The 26,141-nt window shown below is 38.9% G+C and overlaps 1 protein-coding gene across 3 annotated transcripts in view; it reads left to right on the top strand.

The window, feature by feature from the left end:
- si:ch211-127i16.2 (probable flavin-containing monoamine oxidase A) overlaps positions 1–25,133 on the top strand; it is a 34,474-nt gene extending 9,341 nt beyond the window's left edge. For all 3 annotated transcript variants that reach the window (XM_018677762.2, XM_051072792.1, XM_051072793.1), the window contains 5 exons: positions 5,699–5,799; positions 11,461–11,619; positions 15,656–15,742; positions 17,461–17,561; positions 24,433–25,133. In XM_018677762.2, the coding sequence (XP_018533278.1) occupies positions 5,699–5,799; positions 11,461–11,619; positions 15,656–15,742; positions 17,461–17,561; positions 24,433–24,781 (797 nt within the window). In that variant the 3' untranslated portion in view covers positions 24,782–25,133. The remainder of the gene's footprint in view (positions 1–5,698; positions 5,800–11,460; positions 11,620–15,655; positions 15,743–17,460; positions 17,562–24,432) is intronic.
- The last annotated feature ends 1,008 nt before the right edge of the window (positions 25,134–26,141 follow it).

Raw genomic sequence — 26,141 nt, 5'->3', positions numbered from 1 at the left:
ATTCACACACACCAACGCAAATGCTGGATATGAGCTGTGTGTTCCCTAAATATATTACGTTTGTCCTGTTCTTGGCTCCTGGATTTATCTCCCTATTCATCCATCCATCTTTTATAATGAGTTCAGTCAGGGTTTTTCCCCCTTTTTTGTTACCACTTCTCCCACTCATCTCAAAGATTTATGAACTGTTTAGTGCCACAGCATATGAGATTGCTATGCATGGAAAGGATGAGATTGTAAATGAGAATTTTGGCCATGTGTTGACTCTTGAAAACGTGGTTAAGTATGCATGTTTTAGTTGGTACGTAAGTAGGTTCCCATGTATATTTATTCAGAGACTGCATAACGAAAAAAAAAAAAACCTCATTAGGCTTTCACAGTGTGCAGTTGGAGTATAATGCAATTAGGCATACAGTCTAATATAATACAGCGATAGTTACAGAGACAGCTCTGTGGTTACTAAATTAACATTTTGTTTCAAAGTGTATTTCTGTCTCTACTTATCAAGTAAGAAATCCCTGGCAGAGCATGCTAACTGTCTAGCTGTGTGCGTGTATATGTGTCTGTGTGGGCATGCGCACAGACGTTTGTTGTTGAGTGGGTGATGCTAAAATTCATGATGTCACTTGGAAAAGTTGCTGTACCTGACTAAAGGCAGATTTCATCTCATTACAACTGAACCTGACAGGCAGCCAAGCAGCACTATATCTGATGTTGCCATCTATCTTCTCATGGAGGAGGAGCTGCTGTAATGACAGCAGGCATGGGCAGCGGTGAGGAAACTATTACATCTGCCACTCACAGTTTAGTTCAGAGCCTTGTTTATACTAGTAGAAAACAGGTAAGCAGTGCATTAGCATTTATTTGCCAACTGACACTGTGTGAGCCAGAATTCTGGGCCAGTATCCGCTGTGCTGTGAATGAAACTAATGGAGCCTAATTTAGGGATTAAACATGAAGTGGGAGCTGAAGTGATTGTGGAGATAACTAACGCAATGTGATTTTTATCTTGCTGAGTTTAAACTCTGTGGAAATGAATTTAGCTATCTGTGTGCATTTCACATCTCTGCTGATGAGCAATATATATAGCAAGTGACGATGAGCAGGCAAATACAGTAAATGTGGCTCTGCAACACTTTGTTCATTAAGGGAAAATGTTCATATCCCAAAAGGACAGACCATGGTCAATACTCTCCTCTAAAGCTCTTGTCAGTTTTGTGTAGAGTCTGATGATAATGGGATTTTGAGGCTAAAAATGCTTTAAATATTTGAGAGTTTCAACACAAGATCATCAAGAAAAGATGTTTGACAAGCATCTTTTAAATCTGGTTACTAAAGACACTTTACTATTGAAAAATACTGCTATACTGTATAGTGGAATCAGAAATGAATAAGAGTTAATCTGCCTCATCAGGACTGTATGCGGTGTGGTTCCCCAAGCTTTTTTCTGCTATTTATATAGGTAAATGTTTGCAGAGATCACTTGTGCAATGTGTTTTGGTGGACTGAAACTACTGATTATTATCTAAAAAAGACACAATTTTTCCAGCACAGCCTACCCAGTTCACACCAGTAGTGTTCTTACTTTAGCAGATAACAGGGTGCTTGTCTAGGAGCTCATTAGTTTCAATAAAAAGCCAATTGAGAGAATACTTTCTTGGGACATTTAAATGAGGAGTCAAAATTAAATACATCTCCTTTGTTTGTGGTCCACTAGCTATGTTTAGTTAATTATTTATTAAATGGAGATTCAAGGCCATCCAATGTGAAGCCACAGTTAAATGAATTGATAAATTAAATGAGAGCAATTTTAGCCACATGTGTCATCCTCCACAAGTCTATTTTTGTCACGAGCAGCAGCAGAAATAAAAAAAAAAAAAGTAATGTCGGAAATGACGGCGTGTGTATGGAGAGATGGGGGAGGGTATCTGCTGCTACTACTGAGCCTTCAATTTTAATAAGTGTCAAGGGGCTCAGTCTGTAATTCAATAAAAGATCTGTGATGTAGCATGCACACAGATGCAAGACTTTAACATTTAGATTAAGTGGTTGCTGAATGGTCCTGCCTATCTCTGATGGCCTTAGAGATTTATGACAGTGAGACTTGATATTTTTTCAAATCCATCTGTCGTTAGTGTCTCCCCCCCCCTTTTTTTTAATTGGCCCTCTGTATGGATACCTGCTCAGAGTTATGATATAAGAGGTGCTTATATCTTTGGTTTAATCAAAACGCTGACACATGGCAGTCATGGAACATTAAGGCTAGTATTAAGGCCTTTTTTTCTCTTCACATGGACATTATTTTGGCCACACACCTAGCAAGAGGTTGTGCATGTGACTGCCTCTTCTTCTCCACAATGTTTTGTTACTTCATATGCTCTGCGCGGCTCTGTTGACTTTTCAGGATGAAAGAAATAATCCAATTTCACTGCATACACAGGCACTGCCATGAACTAAACTGAAGCTATAGCTAGCTTTAGCTGTTTTCATATTTTTTAAAGTTTCTTTGCAGCCCTCTTTATCAATTGCCATTCGGGAGCTGCATTTCTGAATCATCATGCCTTTGATGTTATGTCTTGATTTGAGTGGTTTTTCATGTTTCACTTTCCTTATCCTTCTGACAGTCAAAGACACTGAAAGTGCCTGTGTGCTATGTTAAAAGTTCAGAGTGAGAAAGTAATGGAAATTTTAAGCCCCTCGCTGAGGGCTACTGCAGATGTGACTCACAGGTCAGTGACAGAAGAAATTGAGAAAGCAAGGTCAGCGTTCTCCAGTAGTGCATTCACAAAAATGAAGTGAGAGAGGATCAAATGCCACAGTACTTTAAAAGGAGAAAGTGAGATTAAGACAGACAGAAAGATGATGAAAAGACTCAAAGGAAACCACTATGGGGGAACCAGCGTCCTTAGAAGTCATAGTGTTAGGGGTCAGGAACCAGCAGTCTTGCAGATTGCTCTGGCACCATAAGACGCTCTTGAACTTGCAGCTGTTTTCAAAATGTGACAGAGTGACGCAAAAAGCGGTCTGATGAGCTGTCAAATGAGAGTACTTCAGAGAACTGCACTTATGAGAATTGTGTCAGCATCCTTTGGAGGACACTTGTTATAGTGGGTAAGGTTTGTAACTTAGGCCACCTTGCTGTACTCTTCCATGTCCAAGGAAAAGTTTGGCTTTTGTTTTCTCAAACCTTCACCTTCCATCCTCTGTGGTCAAACTATAAAGCAGGGACTGTTTGACTCAAATGTCTCAGGATACTGATTGGCATTACAGAGATTGTTTTCATTATTCTTAGCAAAACTAACAACTTTTTCAATGTAAGTGTATGTAAATTAATAAATAAAACCGGGTTGTAACTGGGTCAAATATGTCTAGCTCTGCCTATTAAAAGAGTCTAAATGGAATCATATAAATTATAGGTATATAGTCATAAATAATTTGTAAGTTGTAAGCTGCACTTACAGAAATATAACTGTGCTGCAGTTTTTGTAACAGATGCATCACTAAACAATAATTTATAACTTTAGTTGCTGTCCACTGTGTGTGTGTGTGTGTGTGTGTGTGTGTGTGTGTGTGTGTGTGTGTGTGTGTGTGTGTTTGTTTATGTATATACAGTACCAGTCAAAAGTTTGGACACACCTTGTCATGCAATGGTTTTTCTTTGTTTTTGTGACTTTCTACACTGTAGACATCAAAACTATGAAGGATCACATATGGAATTATGTAGTGAACAAGGAAGTGTTAAACAAACCAGAATATGTTTTATATTTTAGATTCTTCAAAGTAGCCACCTTTTGCTTTGCACACCAGAGTCATGAGGTAGTCAACTGGAATGGTTTTCAGTTAACAGGTATGCCTTGTCAAGAATTAATGTTGTTGTAGAATTTCACACAACTAAGTAAAGAGAAACAACAGTCCATCATTACTTTAAGACATGAAAGTCAATCAATCTGGAAAATTTCAAGAACGTTGAACGTATCCTCAAGTGCAGCTGCAAAACCCTCAGACACTATGATGAAACATGGAAAGGAAAGGAAGGCCAAGAGTTACCTCTGCTGCAGAGGATAAGATCATTAGAGTTACCAGCCTCAGAAACTGCAAAATAACAGAACCTCAAATTAGAGCTCACATAAATGCTTCACAGAGTTCAAGTTCAGAGGAGACTGTGTGAATCAGGTCTTCATGGTCACACTGCTGGAAAGAAGCCACCACTGAGAAAGAAGAAGAAGAGAATTGTTTAGGCCAAGAAACACAAGGAATGGACATAAAACCAGTGGAAATCTGTACTTTGGTCTGATGAGATCAAATTTCAGATTTTTGGTTCCAGCTGCCATGTCTTTGTGAGAAACAGGAAAGGTGAGCGTGTAGTTTAACCACAAACAGTGAAAACTGAAATGTTGTGAGGGTGAAGATATTTTGTCAGTTTTCTAGCAGCTCTTGCAGTTCTATTGATTGAGAGGAAATCCTCAGTATTTATCAAGTGAAGATGCCAACTGCTATAGTGGATAAGGTTTGTAATTTAGGCCACCTTTTCAGAAGGTTCAAAAAGTAGTGCCTTCAAAAGCACCAGTCTTAAAAAATTGCTGGATGCCAGAAAGGTTATATGACATTTGTATTATTTTGCAATTGCTGCAAATGGCTAATGTCTATTCACAAGCAGTACTCTGATCAGTACATTTATGAGCTTAATCTTATGTTAAGTTACATAAACTGCCATCGCATTGAACCTGTTTATTCGTGTCATCTTGATTTAACCATGACGCTGAGATGTGATGATGTTCACAGTGTCACAGCACATTTCTGCAAGTAAGAGACGACAGCGTTGACACTGTAGAGCACTTTAGTGTTCAAAAGAATAAGGTGCCAGAATACGTCTCATTTAGCCATCGACAATTTAACATCTGCCTGACAATTAATGAGGTAGAAGGCATTTCTTGCTATTAAGTTTGCTGGCTTTGGTGTCAAAGCAAATAGCATTATGGATATGACACTACTTGACAGGTCTTATGTCATGTGTACAGTGCTGTCATTTGAACGTCTAAGTGACCATGTCAAATTAGTTTGGAGCCACTTATCATGTCACTGTTTTTCAATTTTACTGCATCGGGATCATCAATTTTGTTTAGCATTAAGGGCATTATTTTGAGCTTGCTGACAGGTTCTTGACAGTTTCTAAATGATGTTTCACATCTTCCACCGGTTCATTCGTTAAAAGCCTGGCTTTTGGCCAGATGTCGCTTCACTTGCCAGACCGAGCACAGCAACAGTCTGGCTCCTCTGCATGCGTGACATACACTACCTCTAACAGTACTGATGAAGTTACTTGACTGCTCTCACATCAGTGCAATGGAGCTTTTACAGATGTAAGAGCAGTGATTAGTACTCTGGACCACAGTACCAGCCAGAGAAGTATTAGGTCATGGGGATTTCTTTGCAAGGCCATTAATGCTATTCAGTAATTCAAGATAAAACCATCCTGATCAATAAAAGGATCAGCTCGAGTGCACTATCCCTTTTCACTTATTTTTATTTCCCTCTTTTTACTCTGTCTCCAGTAAAGCACAGATTTGTCCTGCATAACATATAAAGTGCTCCAGGTGAGACCAGGGAAAGAGGATTACTAGAACTAAAAACAACAACAACAACAACAACAACAACAAAAAGTTATTGGGATTCATGGTATATTGTTGTTTCCCATCAGCGAAAATCCACTACGAGCCAGCCCTTCCCAGCCAGAGAGAATTCCTTACCCAGAGCATGCCTGTGGGCCACATGATAAAATTCATTATTACCTACCAGACGGTGAGTAACAGAAGATAAAACACAACTGAACAGATGTTTACATCAATAATGTTATGATGATACAAATGCACAAACATTCATTCTACACAATCATTCTATGTCTTCTCAAAAGTTGTTAGTTTTACATGTTTTTCTTATCCAATAGGTTTATGTTTGCTCTAAAGAATGTTAGAGATGTCACACTAATATAGAAAAACATTGATTTAGTTGATGGAGTAGGTTGCCAACAGCATATTATTAAATTGGTCATACCTACAACAGTGTTATGTGAAGCTACATTAATTTCTACAAAGAATACAGTATTTGTAAGGAGCTGAGTTCCAAAACTCAGTATAATTGATACACTGCTAAACAAACATTGATTGCAAGTTCTTCATGCTTGTCAAATTTCAGATTGTCATTGTTGTAAAACAGGGGCCCATTTCCCAAAAGCAATTTAACAATACTGCATAAACACAGATCAGAAATGGCAGTGTCATGTTTCACATTTGATTGTTACTTGTAAATAATGGACAAATTTGTGGGTTGTTGCAAGTTAATGCATGGGTTGCAAGTTTGTTTTGTCTAGTGAAATTTGTTCAAATTAGAGAGGAAATTATATTGCAAATTGAATAATCCACACAAGATTGTATCAAGAGCCCATTCACACACAGCCATTCACAACCAAAAATACATCTGAGATCATATTTTCAGTGTGTAATGCTTTCTTTCATGTAAAATGCAAACAGAATCAGCAGAGATGAAATTGTTTTCAAATATGTATTTGTTCACCTATTTCATAAGACACAAAGCCTGTAGCACACAGAAGCCGACTCATTTGGCACAGGTTCTTTATAAATCTCAACACTTTGTACAAAAGAGCTTCTAGCACATGAAATTAGATTTATTTAATCTCCATTTTGCACTTAACAACCACACAATTAATTAACAAAATGCTTGTGTACTTTGTTAGTAGATTAAATGTGTCTACTGTAATGAACACAAAATCATTAGTGCTCATGCAAACATTTATTTGATCTGTGCCTTGGTTTGTTTCCAAGTTGCATTTGGACTCTGACAAACACGTCAAAATATTGGTTGCTGATCTAGAATATGGTTTATTTGTGTCTCCTCGTCTCTTCCTATGTGTTAATAGTCTAATGTGGAGACTGAATGGAGAGCTTACTTTTTTTTTACTACTATTATTACAGTACTTCTGCCAAGTGATTGAAACATGCATTATTTTCACACTAGAATAGAATGGTGAAAATTAAGGGTGTGAAGGGTAGCTGTGTGGATACATTTCCCTGACATATGGCGGGCAATAATGGAAGGAAATGCAGCGAATACACAAATAGCAGACTCATCAGAGTCCTTAGCATAACTGCTAAGGTAAAAATAAGACAACAAAGAGCATAAAGCAGGTGAGCACACAGTATCCTAATGGCTGCAGCAGTCATTTTTAATACTATCAGTTACACCTGTGAAAGAGCAACTTGTAAAAAGGTTACTGAGCAGAGCAAAGTCCACTGATCTGCAAGGCTCTTACCCAGGTGAAGGTCCCTTGAGATGCACTTCCAGGACCTAAGAAAAGCTGTTCATGCTTGAAAACGCATGAATGTTACAGAGTGAAAGCAGTTCTGCATCAAAGAGTGGGCAAAATGCCTCCACTGGGCATTGAGAGACTGATTAGTTTCTACAGGAAACATCTGGTTGTAGTTATTGCTGTTTATTGACCCTAAGTGTTTTCATACACATTGGGACTGGACGTTGCTTTCTTCAGTAAATGATGCTGTTTTATTGTAACATGTTAATTCCCATAATACATTGAATTTATTGGGAAGCCCATTCAGAGCACAAAAGTAATTTTTCACCCTCACCTTAGTCATAACTACAGCTGCAATTACCTACTTTTTTCTGTGTACTTGCTGGCCTTCCTGTGCTATTGTAATGTCATCTCCAGGAAGGTAAAGGTATTCTCATTCTGGTATTTTCATATTAGTGTTTTAAGCCTATATTTGCTTACATTTTAGCAGACAGACACTACTAAAAGTTATGCGGTATTAGTTAGTAGCAGTTCCTGTTTGCAGTGTACCCATGAATGTGAAGACATCAGTGGATTGCTTAAAACTTACTAGGAAAACTTTAAAACACTCTGACAAACTCTATAGTGTCTTTTTTGTATGATTTCTTAGATCACCATCTCAGAGATCCATCACAATGGACTGCCTTACATCTCTCTTTCCACACCTCCCTTTCAACTCTCTTGTGTCGTTTGGGGGAGGCTTTTGGCTTTCTCTTTTGGCTTTGTCCAGTGGAATGTCCATGTCTATTACAGACCATATCCTGTAATTTCCCAGTGGTTAAAATACAGTGAATATTTTATTTCCCACTTCCCCCCTGTAATGTTAAGCCTGTCTGAATTGGGCTCGAGATGCATCCGAGGTTAAGCACCCAATAAATGAGAGGACAGCTGAGATAGCTATCCGAGACAAGTCAGAATCTGCACGTTGGCAGGGTCACATCGCTGCTCCTGTTTAACGGCTCTCCCTTGTTTATTAATGACATTGGTGATCTAGTGTGAGCGGTGGAACAAATCACACAGCACATACAAACAGCCTCTTTGAGGAGGACATCAAGAGCCACCAGCAGTATCAACTAAAGGGAAAGGAAGAGTGAGTTAAGTACTAGACACTACCTTCTTACTTCCTGTTGGAAACATTGCAGAGGAGAGCGGATAAAACCAATGACCAGAGGAAATCACTGAGATGCTTTGATAGCAGATGGCGTCTGACGGAAGCAGATATCTCTCCAAGAGAAGATATTAAAAAAAAGAGAGAGAGAGAGTGAGCAAGAACACTGAACACTGAGCTGACTGAGCAGATCGCTGGAATGCTCTTCCATACCACTTGAGCAAGGCCAAGAATTTAGCATTTTCTGCATAGATAGTTGAATCTGCATTTCTGCTTTGGATTATCTGCTCCACAGTGGGGGGAAATCTTAGAGGCACCGGCTTGTCCCTCTCAGAATCCAAGTCCTTGGAGGCAGCCTCAGGCTGGGCATCACATCTGTGTCTTCACAAACCTGTGACAACACTCCCTGATGTTGGGTAATTTGCCGAGGCAAAGCTTACAGCAGCTGAATCATCTCCACTCTCATATGAAGCTTATGTGAAGTCTGGATGTCAAGAAAGAACATAAGCAAATTCTAAACCCTGAAACAGCCTATTTGCAAAGGTAACCCAATCCAATCCTGAAGAGTGGATTGTTGTTGGGTGACAGGTCAGGCTACAGATGACAGCAGGTGCAGTGCCTAGATGTAGAAAGATCTATGTATGCCTATCTGAACATGGTCCAACAATTATGACCAGGAAGATAGGTGAGGCAGCAGAGACAAGGGTCAGATCCTTGCTGCTGGTGTTTCTTTGTAGAACCACAAACTTGTCCAGCATGCTGTGCATCTGTATTGCCAGGAGCTGCCTCTTTGTCACAGAGTGTCTCCAATCCTAGGATTGTATCATTGCAATGCCATGATACTTCACACTTGTTGATCACTGAAATTAGCTTCCCTGACAATGCTCTTTGGCAAGAGAGATGAGCTGTCCTGTGCAGAGACAGGAAGGGTCTGGTCTTGGAGAAATTATTGGAAAGAAACACAAGCATGGTGCGTCACCATAGTCAAGAGATCAAAATCTGTGCTTGAGAATGCTTTTGCAACTTAAAATTATTTTTTAGGTAGAGCAGAATTATAATGCAGGAACATTGTGCCTTTATTATTCTTAAGAAAATACTCATTAGAATGCAAACACAGTTAAATGTACATAAATAGTTTTTTTGTCAGTGTAAGCTTAGTTTTCAGTTTCTAACAACTAATAACTAGGCCAGCTAATGCAAGACAACTGGAATTTTGAATTTATTTCTTGAGTGATCATTTATCAAACCAAGTCACCATTTATTTATGGTAAATAAAAATGAGGAAAACAAGAAATGCATAAATTGCATAAATAAATGTTACAGTCAATGTTTCAGACTCATAATTACCCTGATCTCAGTGTTATGCAGACACAGAGTAAATCTGCATGGTTGGATAAATGAACACACACTCAAATACATATGCAAATGTAATTGCATAAACATATGCATATAGGCTCAAAACTGCTGATATAATTTTCTCACTGTTGTGACATCTCAGTAAGTCGCAAAGTGAATATATGCATAAATAAAAAATGTCAAAGTGAAGTGTCATTTGCACACTTAAAACAGTCTGTACTGGCCAAAAGCCTTGGTTGCAGGTACATTAGAGTTACTTATTATTACATGAGGCTGCAAGCTTGCCAGAAAGCTACACATAGTGAGTGAAAGAGAGCCAAATGCTTATTATTTTATAAGACATTCTGTTATATTTCTCATGCTATTTTTGAAGTACCAAAGAGTGGTCTTGATGTTTGATGTTGAAATTATAAACTCTGCCCATTTGCCCCCTTTAATACAGATCTCATACAAGACTAAATTGTACATGCTTATACTCTGTTTTGTATATGGTAGTTTATACTGCACTTCATATTTTTTGAATGAATGCATTTCTTACATGGAACAAACATCCTCAATGAACTACAATCATTCTACAGTGATGCTTTTTTCCTTCAGATGGGAACCCAATTTTCACTACTGCTTTTGACTCTTACTTACACTCACTGCATCTGAGATTCAAATGCAGTGAGTGCACAGCAATAATCAGAAAAAATCAGCTGCACAGTTTTCGGTTTGCAGATTATGCATTCATAACCTGCACACACTCCTGAGATACACACATTGTGCCACCTCTATTCAGTTTATGATGGTGAGATGTGAAATACATATCCAGTTGCTCTATATGATAAGAGTTTGTAACGTCTATTTTACAAATGTCTTGGAGTGATACACACACAAACTGCTCCACATACTGTAGCATTGTGTTGTATCATTTGATGCCCATAGCACACACTGGACCTGCCATGGAGACAAAAGTAAAAGTCAACGTACAGTTGCTAGGTTACTAATCTGGCAAGCAAAAGAAAAAATACTTATTTTCTGGAGCACTGAAACTCATCAACAATGAGAAAGAGTATAGTGGCATATGCTAATACTATGGCCTCACACAGAAAATAAGTGTTCTGACACACATTATATGCCACCTGTATTTGCCGCCCTTTCTGGGAGGCTTGTTCAGAAACTTAGTAAATATGATTTTGTAGTAGATATCATTTTTTGTACTATACATTGTGACAGAGTTGCTGATGTCTTGAGTTTAATCCTAAGTGATGATAAATGATATTGGTTATGTCAAAGCTGTTTGCTCAATATGTGTGCTTGATATTCAGCAAGGTATCTCAGCCATATTAAGGGATTTAAGTGCAACATAAGGCCAGTGATGACAAAACATGTTTGTTTAGCATGGTCATTTATGAAGTACAACATTTTGGCATTTAACTTCTGAACCACTGAGTCCACGTCTGTTTCCAATCCTCACCTAATTTTATACAATGTTGGATTAATTCAGATCATTTATTAATAATTTGATTCCATTTCACCTTCACGATTTAGGTACAGTATGTATGTGCACAAGTACTAGCTGGGTTTTATGTTGAACAGCTGTCATTACTGACATATGATGAAGCTGTGCATTGGCTCTGTTTCTCTACAGGCGTTTTGGAAGGAGAAGGGCCTCTCTGGGGAAATAGTGACAGGATCATCTGTTGACTGTCCATTCTGTGTTACCTTCGATGCCACCAGCTTCAGTGGTAATGCTGCTTTGGTGGGCTTCATTGCTGGCCAGCAGGCTTCTCAATGGAGTTCCAAAGAGGTATGCAATGGTTATTCAATGTGGAGCCAGATACTATCACTATTTTTTTAAAATTCTTAAGCTATTCTATATCTGTATCTACTCTATCTTTATAGACCTAATTTAAACATGTCAGTGTTCTCTACCTGTTACATATCAATGCCTTTATGTTAGACTTGTCATTGTCATTGTTCATTATGATTTAATCTTAATTTCATAGTCACTTAAATGGCAAACAAGCAAAGTAATTGATGCATTTTATTTCCCATCATGATGATGTGTTAAAATATAATTTAAATTGATGGTTGATACAAGAAAATGAAATTGCAGACTAGTGAGATATCATAGTTCTCAGTAACTGAACTCTGGAGTCTTGGAGACAATGTGTGAGATTTACAACAAAAGTGAGATATACCACAGAATTATTAGTATCACATAGGGCCTCATCTGTTTCTCATTCATATTTAGGGTTAAGTCTGGTTAATGTTACTTGAAGATACAAAAGCAAAATACTGTGCATTGCCAAAATAATTTTATTGTGTAAAAAGTGCTAAAGGGCAACATTATGAAAATTGCATGCAAGATTGTGCACCACCTGAGCTCTGAAACCATGCAGCATATAGCCTGAGAACAGTGGGGTGCTTCTGCCAGCCTTCAGTAACTGTTACTTTGGTAAATATAAGACATTATGCTATAAAGGATTCTTTTCTATTTTAATTAATTTAAATTTTTTCAGTACTATTTTCACCGCGCATTGAGTTATCTTTTGTTTATCTCTAATATTAAGTATCAATATTGAAACAAAGACCAGCTTCAGCATTGCAGATAAAATAAATAAAACAGTTTAATTGAAATTTAAGGAGCCACTTGATTCTTAATGGTTATTCTCTTGGAAAACAGGTAATCCTATAAGAAATGGCCTTAAAAATACCTAACTGGATTATTATAGATTATAGAATCTAGACAAATTAAAATTTTTCATGATACTTACAGATTTAGTGGTGGATTCATGCTGCTTTAATCTCCCTTTCTGCCCATGTTGCTGATAGACAAGGTTACATTTCATATAAGGTTACATTTCATATATTTTGCCAGTAACAAAATATTGCTATTGACAGATGTAATCCTCTCCCTCTCTCTCCCATACACACTTTGCATACACTCAGCCCACATCCTCCCCTTTCTTTCCCTCTCTTTCCCTCTGTGTTGACATATTCATTTAGTCCCAGCGCTTTCCTTTTACCTGAAAAAATAAATAAATCCGGCCTTGTCTCCAGTGTTGTTTTGGCATTTCAGTCATTCTGGCTTGCTACAAAGCTCGAGACTAGCTGTCTCCCTGTTGTGCCATGCTGCACAGGGTGCTAAATAATTAACCTCCACTCACTACTCCATTGCTAAACAGAGGAAGATAGTGTTGGTGTATGTGAGGTAACTGGATATCAAGGTTACAACTACATGCTCTCTTTGCTGTGTAAGTATGATTTAACCGTTAATGTTATCTAACAATGTTTTTCATATTTGTCTGTCATACAAACTAGATTAAAGAAACCAGGAGAGACATAGAAAGATATAATATATATATATAATATATATATATATATATATATATATATATATATATATATATATAAAAAAATTCAATTACAGAAAACTATGCAATATGCATAATCTAGCAAACCTTACTCGCCTTGCCTACCTTGCAGAAAAGTCATCAATGCATCATTATAACACAGCTGTTGGGAGACCACATGATTTATACTGATGGAAAATCCACCGAGATGTTCTTGCACCATAGTATATCTCAGGTAGGTTTTAATGAGTTTGAACTTAGAGAAGCTCCTTTCAGCAGCAGCCACTCTAAAAGGAAGAGAAGCAGAGATTCTCAGACCCATATTGGGGTGAATTTCTGTCAGCCTTGTCTCACACAGGAAGGTCAAGAGTTCCACAGTTGTCATGGTTTTGGATGGCAAATGTGGAAAATTTAGCAGAGAGTTTCCTGCTATCAATATCTGGCTGTCCATCATGTGTTAGAGCTCTTCTTTTCACGTGTTGAGGCCGTTGAGGACCACTCAAAACTTGTCATTTACCTCTCCCAGATTTTTTAAATCTGTGAAGAGAGGGCTATATCTACTACCACACCAAAAATGTGGTTTACATTTTTCAAAGTTCATCACTAATAAGCTCATCTGGAGCCTCATAACCAAAGTGCCTTTTTCTGGTTGTCTGAGCATCAGATTAGACTTTATGATCCCTAGATTCGGTCTCTGCAGCAAGTGAGGGAATCTCTGGTTTTCTTCGGTAAGTCGACAGTCACATCTAGCTGCATGGAGGGTGACATCAGTTTACTCACATGCTGGATCTTGTTGAGGATGTCATACCATATGACTGTCCAAATAGGAAAGTGGTAGGATCCAGTTTCCTCAGACAAACACTGAGCCTCCACTTTCACCACAGGGCTTGCAGTACTTTTCCTCATCTCCAGAAGAAAATGTCTTTGATTTGTGGTATCTCTTTCAGTAATAAAGTCCTGACAATGACACACAGCTGTTTGTTATGAAAATAGATAAAATATTGGAGAAATACTTTGATATTCAGATGTCGTCCACTATTTTTTCCTGCATATTTACACTGATGGAGTCTGTCAGTTCATTTTGGATTTTTTTGCCAAGGTAATGTGTGACTACTCCACTTTCCACTCTACCAAACTGCTGCTTCATTACTAGATCAACTTTTAATGTGACAGAAATTTCTTGCTCAGCTTTTGTTAGTCACTTTGCAAAATGGACCTCAAAAACCTTCCTGTGACTGGCTATCCAAATGAGCCTTGAGCAAGTGGCTTGAATTGTCCAGTCCCTTAGTTCCTCCCTATTCAATTTGAAATCTCTCTGAAAAAAACATTTTGCAGCAACTGTCATTCTTTACTTTAGCCAGTGTCTTTTGATTTTTTCTCCGTTGGCAAAAAACTCTATTAAAATAATCACGTTGACTCTCTCATCATTTTGTTTCAAAGTATCAAACTGTGTCTGAGAAAAAAAAAAAAAACTGTTCTTACCTTATCAGGTAAAGCAGATGACAAGTCAGCAGGTTCTGTTAGATACGTGATGCTCCATTGCTGGGATTTGGTGAGCTGGAGGGGACAGGAGAACCTGATGCTGCATTGCTGTTTGTCAGAGGTGCAGAAGGTGTCTGCAGGTGGCCCAGGATGTGAAGGGTTATGATTAAAATATTTCCAAAGTGCATCTGAAGGGAGAAGCATATAGCCACATTAAATCATCAGGACTATCAGCCACAGCATTAAAACAATATAAGTGGTTTTAATTATGTTATTGCAGGCTTTTTTGTAATATTTAAAAATCACAGTATCAAATTAGTGTTACAAAAAATAATAAAAGTTGAAAGTTGTGATTTTTGTTTCTTTGCTCATTTGGGGGCCCCCTCCTAGCATTTACCTGTACTGTCTATGCCATGGGTTGGGTTTGTACTTGGTACATAATTTTTTAAAATTTTTAGTTTGTTGATTGTTTTGGTTTGCATGTGTGGAGCCAAAATAGCTTACAAATACTGAAGGCCATTGAAGCTGACACCATTAGCAGTCTTGCAGGAGACTAACATTGGTTTGTTGTTCTTGTTTTATTTATGTTTTAATTCTTCATTGAAGCAATTTGTCGCCATGCTGCCATCTCCTCTTTGGTCTTCTGTAAGGAGTATATTAAAAGAATACGGGTATTAACTCCAAAATTATTGCACAAGGGTGTGCTGGGAGCAAACGTAAAGTAGATGAGATGAAGATCCATCAGCATGCTTTATGGTGATCTGTCCTTTTGGTCCTCAGGCCTCAGCTGCTCTGTGTATAACTCACTCTCACTGTATGTGCTAATACAACCAGGAGCATGTGCTGACTATGCTTGAGTTATTTAAATTGACTATGCTTCCTGTGTCCAGCTTGGACTGGTTTCTAGAATATGCATTTATATTGCAGCCTGCTGTTATACTTTTGAGTGACAAGCGAGTGTAATGTAAGTACCACATTGGGACAGGCATTTCCATCTGTTTGCAGGCTGGAGAGAGAAGAAAAGCTGTGCTTTCCAGTCTGGTCAAATACCTGGGTCCTGAGGCTGCATCTTTCATCCACTATGAGGAGAAAGTAAGTACTTCAGTGGCAGATGTTTGATGTGATAAAACAGTAACATTTTGGTTTGGAGCAGAATTATGTGCCAAAATGGGTGGTTCATTTTACCCTGAATTCCAGAGAGGAAAGCTACTTTGTGTGGCTAAAGTGTTCACTTCTGTCAACAAAAGTGAATCACATCGATTTCTTTTAAAACATAGAGTGGTTCAGTGTATACTGAGTAAACCAGTTGCTAAAAAGGCGGTTACTAGTTTGCTTTAGCTTGACAACACATGTTTTATTACTCCAACGTTACAACAGGATGGTTAACATAGGTCCAATTAGGGAGTAGGCATGGCAAACCAGAGCTGAAGGTGAGCAGAGCCACATGCTTCCAAAGGGAGTGCAACTACCATTATGGATAGACATGAGCCACTACCACACTACTGGGAGAGAGTATTCAGCATGCAGTGGATAACCTTTCCTCAGTCATGCCGTGCCACACACATACAGAATAGCTACTTAGGTCCATTACATGACACAGTCATAGGCTGTGAAACAGCACATTTGTCATGCAGATGTATGATTTTAGTCCCTGGATGCTTTTTCTTTACTTCACTGTTGAAAGGCAAGATGGAGAGAAAAACTGCCCTGAGGAAACCTAAGGCAGGGTTGTTAAGGGAGATATCATGATTTTACTTTGTTGACTGAGAGACTCAAGGGAAACATAATTTTATAGAATACATTAACAACTAAGAGCTTCGTGAGGAGAAAAAAAACTGATAAACTGATGGTACAGTGTTGAGATATTTGGTCTAGTCCATAAGGTATCATGACATCATAAGGTAAGTCAACATTTACTCATTTAACATTAAGTACATTTTTATAATCATGTCAAGTGATACAAATTCTACAATACAAGAATGGCTATACTATGTGATAATCTTATATTTTACCGACTCCAGATAACAGAATATCACATAGCAAATATCAACATAAAAGTCAGTTTCTGGTGAACATGTACATAGGTTTTCAAACTGTGAGGCATGACTCCCCAAGGGGGCGTGGGAGAGTTGAATGGGGGAGCACAGAATGGGGGACATGAGGAAGTTGGATAGCTTGTAGTTTGGCCCGTTGATTTGGCTGGCTTATCAGCATGGTCAGCGATTGCGGCTGTGGCTGTGACACACAGCTATTGCTGCTGTTGGTAATCAACCGACTGCAGCAGTTTGTTTCAAAAGTCATACTCCTTTTTGGAGTCATACACATACTTGCAATTCAGTGTGACTCACACTTCTGGAGGGTATCATTATCTCCAATGTCCATCATGTCCATCATGAATAAACATCATTAATCCTCTTAGAAATCACAGAAAAAAGACGTTCTTAGAAATCCAGAACTTGGCAAAGAATCATCAAATTTTTAAGTTTTCTTCAGTATCAAAGTAATCCAGTGCTAGTTGTCTGTACATCCATGGCTACATTACAAATAGGAACTGGTCATAGCTAATTTGGCATTCTACATGGGGTGTGTTGGGGGTTGCAGTTTTGACAGGGGCCAACAGTGTCAGACTTTGAAAACCTCCTGTCTATGGTACATGTTGTATTTTCGTGAGTTGTGCTTTTAAGTAAAACCAGACAAGATTAGAGTTGGGAAGTGTGATCAAGTGTAAATTTGTTAAAAGAGAGCCCTCCTTTTGTACTGTGCCATGAAACAATACAAGGATACTGTCACTTAACTTTTCTGCTTTACAGGACTGGGCTAAGGAAGACTACAGCGGGGGCTGCCCTGTTAATGTCATGGCACCAGGTCTGCTAACATATTACCACCCTAGCCTGAGGAAGCCCTGTGGCAGGTAATCACACCACTGATGACAAATACACCACAGTATAACACCTCTCCTTCCAACCACACTCAAAAGAGTCACCTTCCTCTGTGTTCTCACCTAAACAAATGGATATGTAGAGGGATATAGAGGAGTGCACCAGCGTGACAGTGCCTAAGTCTTTGATATAAATGTTTTTAATAACTTAATGTAGAGTTGGTTGTTTAGTAAACTGTATCATTGTACACTAGAGACAGTATGAGAAATATGGACTGTGGCTGCTGGATGTCCATCCTATTTTTATACCACAAAACAATGTTTGTAGTTCACCCTGCCAACCAGGTATTACTCACTAGCAACCAGCGCATACAGATCATTGACGTGAATCGTGGGAGTGATTATACCGTCACTGATACATATTAGTCCAGTTCTAACAAAATGACAAGAGGTCGTCAGGAGTGGTGTTCTCATAGGAAAACTTCCTATAATCCATTTCTAATGGCCTGTTCAGAGATGCACAAAGCTGTACGAATGAGAGCAAAAGGTAGAGAGAGGGATCCAGGTAATTCATCTCCATAATGGCATTAAGTCCATGGGGAGCAGAGCAAGCTCATTACCTAACATGACTCAAACAGCAGCATGGGGCGGTAGTCCTTATCCATATTGCTACCATATATAGGAAATGGATCCTCAAGGACATATGACCTTGACACTAATCCAGCACATGTAATGAAGCCAGGCAAATGCTTGGCTTTGACAAAAATGCAACTTGTGCTTCAAACATACTGTATTTAACAGCACAATGGATACCAGTTATGTCTGGTGGATTATGGGATTTCATCTGGGATAATGTGAATCTCAATACTGACCACAGCATGGTTTTTATAATTAGAGTAATTATCCTAGGTGGATACTATGCCTGAGTGGTCAGTATGTGAAGGTTTTTACAGAGGCCCTCTCCATTAAATTCTAGATTGGTGAGAGAGAGCAGAGGAGAGAAGTGAGTAAGAAGAAAGAAAAGCTGCCAAGAACTATGAATAAATTGACCTCAGCGGGTTTGTGCTTTACTAAGTTAACAGCTCCAACTGCACCTAGAATAAAAACAGCAATGACAATTTTTGTCTTTGTAGGATGCTGAAATTTTTCAAAAAAAAAAAAAAAGGGTTGTTTGTGCTGCTTCTCACACTGTTTGGATTATTACTGCCAACTGAGAAGGATTAGTTCATTCAACCTATGACACACACACAGAGAGAAACAGAATAAATTTAAAATCTTTAAAAACTCTGATAGTTTTAAATGAGCTGGAATTTATATTTTATATAATAAAAGCATAGGTTTGTACTTTACCATTTTGGATATGAGAATGATAATCATGTGCTTTAACTCTATATAACACATCATTTTGATAATTACAAGTAGAGCACTGCATCTGAGATCTGTAGGTTTTGCAGTTCATCTCTGTGTGTCTACACTGAGGTTTCCATCCATTCAGCCTTTTCAGGATTAACCCAACAGTCCTTCTCTGTTCTCTATTTTTAAAAGGTAGCAACAACAGTGGTCCTCACCCTGACACACCAGAGTGATTCTTTATGGAGCCCCACATGTGATCAAAGAAGTAGAGTTACATGTTACATGTTACATGTTGACATCACTCTTTTTTTTTTACACTGGCCTCTGCTTCTTATGGGGATACCTGATGTTTACACTCCTCATATGTATGAGATAAACCTGACAGTAGACTAACATCTGACATCTTAGCAAGAAATAATCATCACAAGCACCTGTCTTTCCTGATAAGCATAAAGGTCACAGCACAAAGCTTCCAGCCAAAAACATGAGCACTTCAACAATACATACTGTACTTAGCCATTATCAACACAGATATGTCTTCATATAATTCTGGGTTTTAAATGTATTCTTACAACCAATCAAGACTTAGGCATTAGCCACAGAACTGCTGCACAAATCTCCTCCACTGAAAAAGACTCCGTGCTGCAAAACTTCTTGTAGAAATAGTATGAATGAGCCTTGGGACGATCCCATCCTGCCAACACATACAGCGTGACTGTGATATGCCCACACAAAGCCAAAAGCAAAGCATCTGTTTATACAAGGACAATCCAATAAACCAAATTTGCCTCCTCGCTTTCCTCAACCAATGATATTATGAAGACAAAATGCTGGAAACATAAGCAAGAAGCAAATGTTAAGATGCTTCTGTTGCTGGGGGTAAGTAGATAAAAAAATGTCTCCTGTTATAACTCACTCCTTGAATCCTACAACAAAGGGGAAAAGGACCATGGCCTCACCCAGTATGTACCAAAACAACACTATCCTGCCAGTGCAGTGGTGAAGATGACTGTGAATAACATCAACTTGAAAACTAGAAAAGATCCCTCTAGTAAGCACAAACAGAAATGTTTACAGATTACTTAAAATTATAAGGAAACAAAATGAATTCCAGTGTGACCACAACCTATACCACAGGTAATTATACAGCCACCCAAAATACACAAAGATTATGAAGTGAGGAAATGTCAGAGGAGTTAATTTAGTCTCACTCAGCATCTCCTGTCCTAACACCAAGAGTTGGCAACACTGTCCACCACACAGACACCTCAAGGGACTTTGTCAGCATAGTTTAGAGAAATATACTTACTTTTATTTTGCAGCATTGATGGTAGAGAGAGAAGGGAGAGAGATGGACAAAATGCATCATAGTGTCTCTCAAGTATTAACTACAATTCAATCTGTCAGTTTGTTTCCTATTTCCATATAGACATGTAAGGCATTTCATTATATTTTCAAACAAGTAGCGCCATTTTTTTTTTCAGAGAATGCTTTAGTCAGTGTGATCAAATGCTTGAGAAAGGTCAATGACAGAACAAAAAGAAAGCTTTATTCTTCCTAGAGTCTGTTGTGCTTAATGTGACAATCTGGACCAGTTTCTTTCTAAATCCATTTTGTTCATCTGCTATTATATTATCTGACTCAGCCCACTGGGAAATGTGATTAAATTGAACACAGCAGAAGAGTTTGTATACAGCAGAGGTCAAAATGATGTCCCACTTGCTCAGAGGGATTCTTTTATCTTTATTCCCCGCTAGACTGGATTAATCTCATACTTGTGCATTTCTAGAATCTTCCATGTTGCAGGCTTTAAATGGAAGACCACCATGCCCCACCACACATCTTATACATTGATCAGCCCCAACATTAAAAACACGAACAGATGAATGACATTGATCATCTCGTTACAATCCAATGTTGTTCTGGCAAATCTTGTGCCCTAGCACTCATCTGGATGTTACTTGACAAGTGCCAACCATCTAACCATTGTTGTAGACCAAGTACACACACCTCCATGGCAACAGCACTCCCCAGTGGCAAGGACCTCCCCCAGCAGGACAATGCACCCACTACATTGCAAAATCTGCAAAGAGATGGCTGGGGGAACACAGCAAAACCAAAGGCGCTGGCCTGGCCTCCAAAGTCCCCACTCTGATCAATCTAGATGAAGGCCAGGACCCCAACAGAACATTGTAGTGTAATGAGATGATCAGTGTTATTCACTTCATCTGACAGTGGTTTTAATGTTGTGACCGACCAGTGTATAATTAACACTCATTAACACCTATTTAAACAAGACACCAATCACATTCAATCAAGGCAACAAGGCGGTCTTTTTAGCATGACAAGCTCTCACTCTTCTCATCATAACATCACTGCTCATTATACTGTTTACCACCACCTGCTATCCATGCTGCTATAATGGTTGTGTTGACTGATTTCTCCCTCCACCACTCCTGTCTGTTTTATTGTTTATTACTATACTTGGTGAATGCATTGCTTTCCTTTTTCATTATCATTTGTATATCCTATATCTGAGTGATCTCTTGGGTTTATCGCACTCCTAGCCGAGGCACTGCTGTATAAATCCATTACAGACTTTCCCCAAACTAAATAATTTAACAATTTGTTGAAGTAAATGGTCTGGTAACCTATGATGCTATACTCTTCAGAAGCGTAATGTAAAGATTTGGGATTTTGTCAGGAAACTGCAAAAAACATAGTAGCAAATACATTTTTCCAGGACTTTATAACACCATCTTTACCAGTTTAAGGAGACCAGTCAAACTCAAAGTCTTTTCGGTGGATAGGCAGCTGGTGTGCATTACCAATGCCAGGCTTGTTAATATGTTGCCAAAAGGCCTCTCACTCTGAGGTCTCAAGGTTTTGGAAATTCTGCTGAAGAAGTCTCAGGTGGCATGTATTTGTAGGGTGGACTGATCAATCTTTTTTTTTCCAATCCAATCTAATACTTATATTTACAAAATTTAAAAGTTGATTAAATAGCCAATGTATCTGACAGTGAATTACCACAGCTGTAGACAACTTAATCTCTCACAAATATTGTTTTATGAGCTTCTTGGTCCAGATAGTGAAGGTCATGGTTCAAACATGTAAAGTTTATAAGCATAAATTATTGATGCGATATGAATGAAAGTTCAGCTGGGAGAATGCCAAGACAGTGATGAGACGTGATCTGCTAGAAAAGAGGATGTCTCACTCTGTTGGATTCTTTGGAAGTAAAGAAACCGTTCACTCATGCTTGTATGGTGGTGCTACAGAGTGCAGGTTCTTCCTTCATGAACTATCTTTGACAAGCACTAACAACTGCATGCAGAGAGTACACAAACTGACGACAGCCAAGTTTAAAGGAGAGGAGCTGCAACTCTATCTGGTCGAGGTGGATAAAACACAGAAGAGTACAGTAATGAAAGGATGAGATTTTAATTGGTGTTATTTTTGCCAATACCAATCCATTAAACATGCCCAGAGCAGCCCCTGATTCCTCTGTCTTTGTAGTTATCTGATGTTGTTTGAATCCTTGCTGAATAGCAACATCCCTTTGTGACATTTATTCTCATATCCTGCTTTACCACATCAGAGAAGTGTTTATATGGAGTCCAGAGCAAGCTTGTTTGCTGCTGAGGCCTCTAACTCTACTGTTCAGACAACATAAATTAATCATCAAGGATACCGGCCAGATTAAAGGTGCTCAGAGGGAAACCCTTCTCCACTCCTTTGATTGGCAGACTGGGGTGGGGGCTGGTATAGTTCCAGAAGAACCTTGATATATGTGAGTATGATGGACTAGTGAATGCATCAGCAGTGATATGTTATACATTTACACTATCATTTGAATGGTAAAGTAGTGGAGCACCCTGTGTTTTAGAAGTGCAGGGATGTAATAGTAACAATCAGAGAAGCAGCTGGTATCAGCCAGACACCTGGGTAGTTTACTCCTTGTGGGTTTCCTCTGTAAGGCTGTGATATTGTTACACATACTGAATGATGACACGGATGGTATATGTAATTGGAGGTTGCACAGGCTCACAGGTGAGCAAACATGCACATCCCCCAAACCTCAACAACATGTCTTGCAAACCTAAGTGTTAAGACAGCTGGCAGGATGATACATCTCCTTTTGGGAGGTGGGTTCAAAACAAAAAAACAAAAACAAATAAATGTTATATTCCAAATGTGTAAACATGAATGTGTCTAAACGATCCCCACGCATGTTCACCTACGTGCAGCCCAGATTAGCATGTTCCTGCCTTAGGGCATGCAGAATCAGAAGCATTCAAAGAGCGCAGATCATTCACCTCTTGTTGTTTTCGTGGGTGGGAGAAAATAATTGCACCACAGTTACTAAATAACAGACCTGACGAAATTGCTACTTTCTGTAGAGCACTTTAACCTTCTGGAAGAGGGCCTCTCTATTATCTGGAGAGACTGTGAGTGACTCCTTCAACTCACCTCGCAGGAAAACCCAAGAACATAACATAACCCAATTTAAGTGTTCATCCACTCCATTAGAACACTCCATCACATTTGATAATATCTATCTAGGGCTGCACACAACTCAGAATTTCATCCATTGAAATTTGGCTGTTCAATACGACGTAAGATGTAAAGTTTGTGTTTTGGTCGTAGCTCAGTTATGAAGTCGATGAATCACATTTTGTAAATTGAAATCAGGGTCTTGCCGACAGATTCACAGAATCATCAACTTTTAAGGGGCAGTCTTATATCTATCAGTGGCTGCTCCTGTACTGTTCTGTCCTGAACAGTAGTGTATCAACTTCAGTCCTACAGAGCCATTGTCTTCAAGCTCTTGGGAGGCTAACAAATGGCAGCAGCAGCATCCACTGCCACATTCTACTTCCCAAGTGTTGCTGCAATGCTTCTTCTCTCATTTTTGTCATTGGACTAGACTGATGGCTCTACTTCAGTACAGTGCTTTTTGATCATCTCTGTTAGACAATCGAACCCACAATGCAATCATCTTGCCAATGATCAATCTTGCCAATGCTGTCTGCATACACCTGCTGAAGTCTAACTGTGACAGCAGGATGTTCAACTACAAGGCACATGATGTGGACTGATGATGACAATGAACCTGGGCACCAGGGATAGTAATTTATTTGGTTTATGAGACATTCTTGACTTTGTTGTCATTACAAGGAGCAGAGGAAATGTGAAAGAGGAGTAGTATCATTAGTGTGCTTTTTTAGTGAGTAACCCCTACAGGGTTGAACAGGCTCAGCTCAATTTGCTGAGCATGTACTTGCAAACTTCAGTGCACAGAGACATGGAGCATCTAAGCCAACAGAGACTTCTTAAAGGGCAAAGCTTAAACAATTAGTTCATCAGAGATCAGTCAGCAGCATCACTGTACTCTGTAAGATTGATAATGCAAATACATTTTAATGGCTTAGGACACTGTATAAATGTGTTGAAAGCGATATAATTACTCCAGTAGAGAATAAAATAGATGCCTTTTCAAAGAGCAACAGAAAGTTTAGCGTGGCTCACTGACTATCTTGATTTGCAGGATCCACTGGGCAGGCACAGAGACAGCCACCCAGTGGTGTGGGTACATGAGTGGTGCAGTGCAAGCTGGTCAACGAGCAGCTCTGGAAGTACTGGCTGAACTCTCCCCCATGATCCTGACCCAGGAGGAGCAGGCAGCAGTAAGGCACAGTCAAACTGTCGAGGCTCCAGCGCAGCAAACACCATCATCCAAACTCACATACTTGTCTACAGTTAAGGCTGCGGTTATTGCAACACTGACAATAAGTGCTGCTCTGTTGCTGGCTCAGCGTCAGAATGCTTTGATAAGGGTCAAAATGTACTTGACAAGTTTATTTTCAACCTCCAAGAGTAATAAATTCCTATTTTGACAGAAACTTGTAAAACAAGTGCATATCATTAAATTAGTTTTGACTTGGTCAGAATGGGGGTACGGTGTTTGCAGGGGCTGTGGAAAGATGACTGCGCACTGTTAACTGATTTTCATCTGTACTGCTTTTGGTGCTTATTTCACAATAAAGTTAGAAAGTTCAACTCAATTACATTAATTTGTACAGTACTGTATTATATTACATTGTATCACAGGTACACAGTGGTATCACCTAATATATTGAAATAACTATGCTGATGTAAAATGAGCAGATTAAATAGAATGTGTTGTGTGAGAATGTGTTGAGGTAAGTTCACTGCCATGAAGTTACTTTTATACAATGGTTTGCAAAATGAGAATAAAACTTCTGGAAGAAAGTGATTTAATGTCTCCAGGAACCTCACTTGCAATTTTATTATCAACTTTTCAAATTTTATAATTTGCTCATGACAAATAACTAAAAAAAAAGCTGTATATTTTCTTGGTAGCAATACCTATAGAAATTAATCGCACTCTGTGCAGCATCTCTTTTGCTTTTTAAAGATTTAAAAATTAGACCATGAATTCAGGTTGTGCATGTATGCTTAGGGCTTCAGAGTGATCATGTTGTGTTTAAACCAGTTTGCTATGAGAAATTGGAGCCTTCATACTGTATGCCTTGCATTGTTTCCCAGAGAGCCATAAAACCTGCTTGAGAGGCTTGGAGCAGAGCCACATGCGCATTTGTGCGCCCACAAAACCGCCATTCGAATGAGCGTAAGATGGATGAAGCAGTCACACAACGATAACGTCCCAGAGAAAGTGATTTAATCACTATCACTTGATTGCACAGTTGATTGAAAGGATTTTTGTCAGTCCCCATGTCTCTCCTACAGAGTATCTCAAACGCCCACTGATCATCGGATGGTAGTCTCTGACTCCATTGGCGCCATGGCTTGCTATTTGTCTTTGTTATCACTAGCTTGCACTGAATCAACTGCCTATTCTCCCTGGTTTCACTTAAGCCAGTCCGGGCTGAATCAAGGCCAACAGCCCGCCTTTGGTCACTGTTTTGGTCATTTTGGTTGACACTAAAAAAAAAGTAATACTTCTCACCTGGATGAGAGTTTCTGAACTAATTTCATGCAATATACTAAAGATATACCATATAACCTTTTTCCAACTTGACCCCACTGAGACGAAGGATAAAGCAGATGGATGTGCTATTTCAGGGAGTCCACAGCGCTGAGGTTTCTTCTCATGGTATATGTCATCACCAGCTTAAGGCTTGCATGAGTTAATGTACCATCTGGGGCATTGGCAGCTTGCCTTGTCACTGTTGCCATTTTGTCATCATTCAGTGCAGTCCCTGGATTCTATGG

This window comes from Lates calcarifer, linkage group LG9 (genome assembly GCF_001640805.2).
Source record: "Lates calcarifer isolate ASB-BC8 linkage group LG9, TLL_Latcal_v3, whole genome shotgun sequence".
In the NCBI taxonomy this organism is placed as follows: domain Eukaryota; kingdom Metazoa; phylum Chordata; class Actinopteri; family Centropomidae; genus Lates; species Lates calcarifer.
The sequence above is the reverse complement of the archived record's forward strand: the minus strand, read 5'-3'. Positions and strand labels throughout refer to the sequence as shown.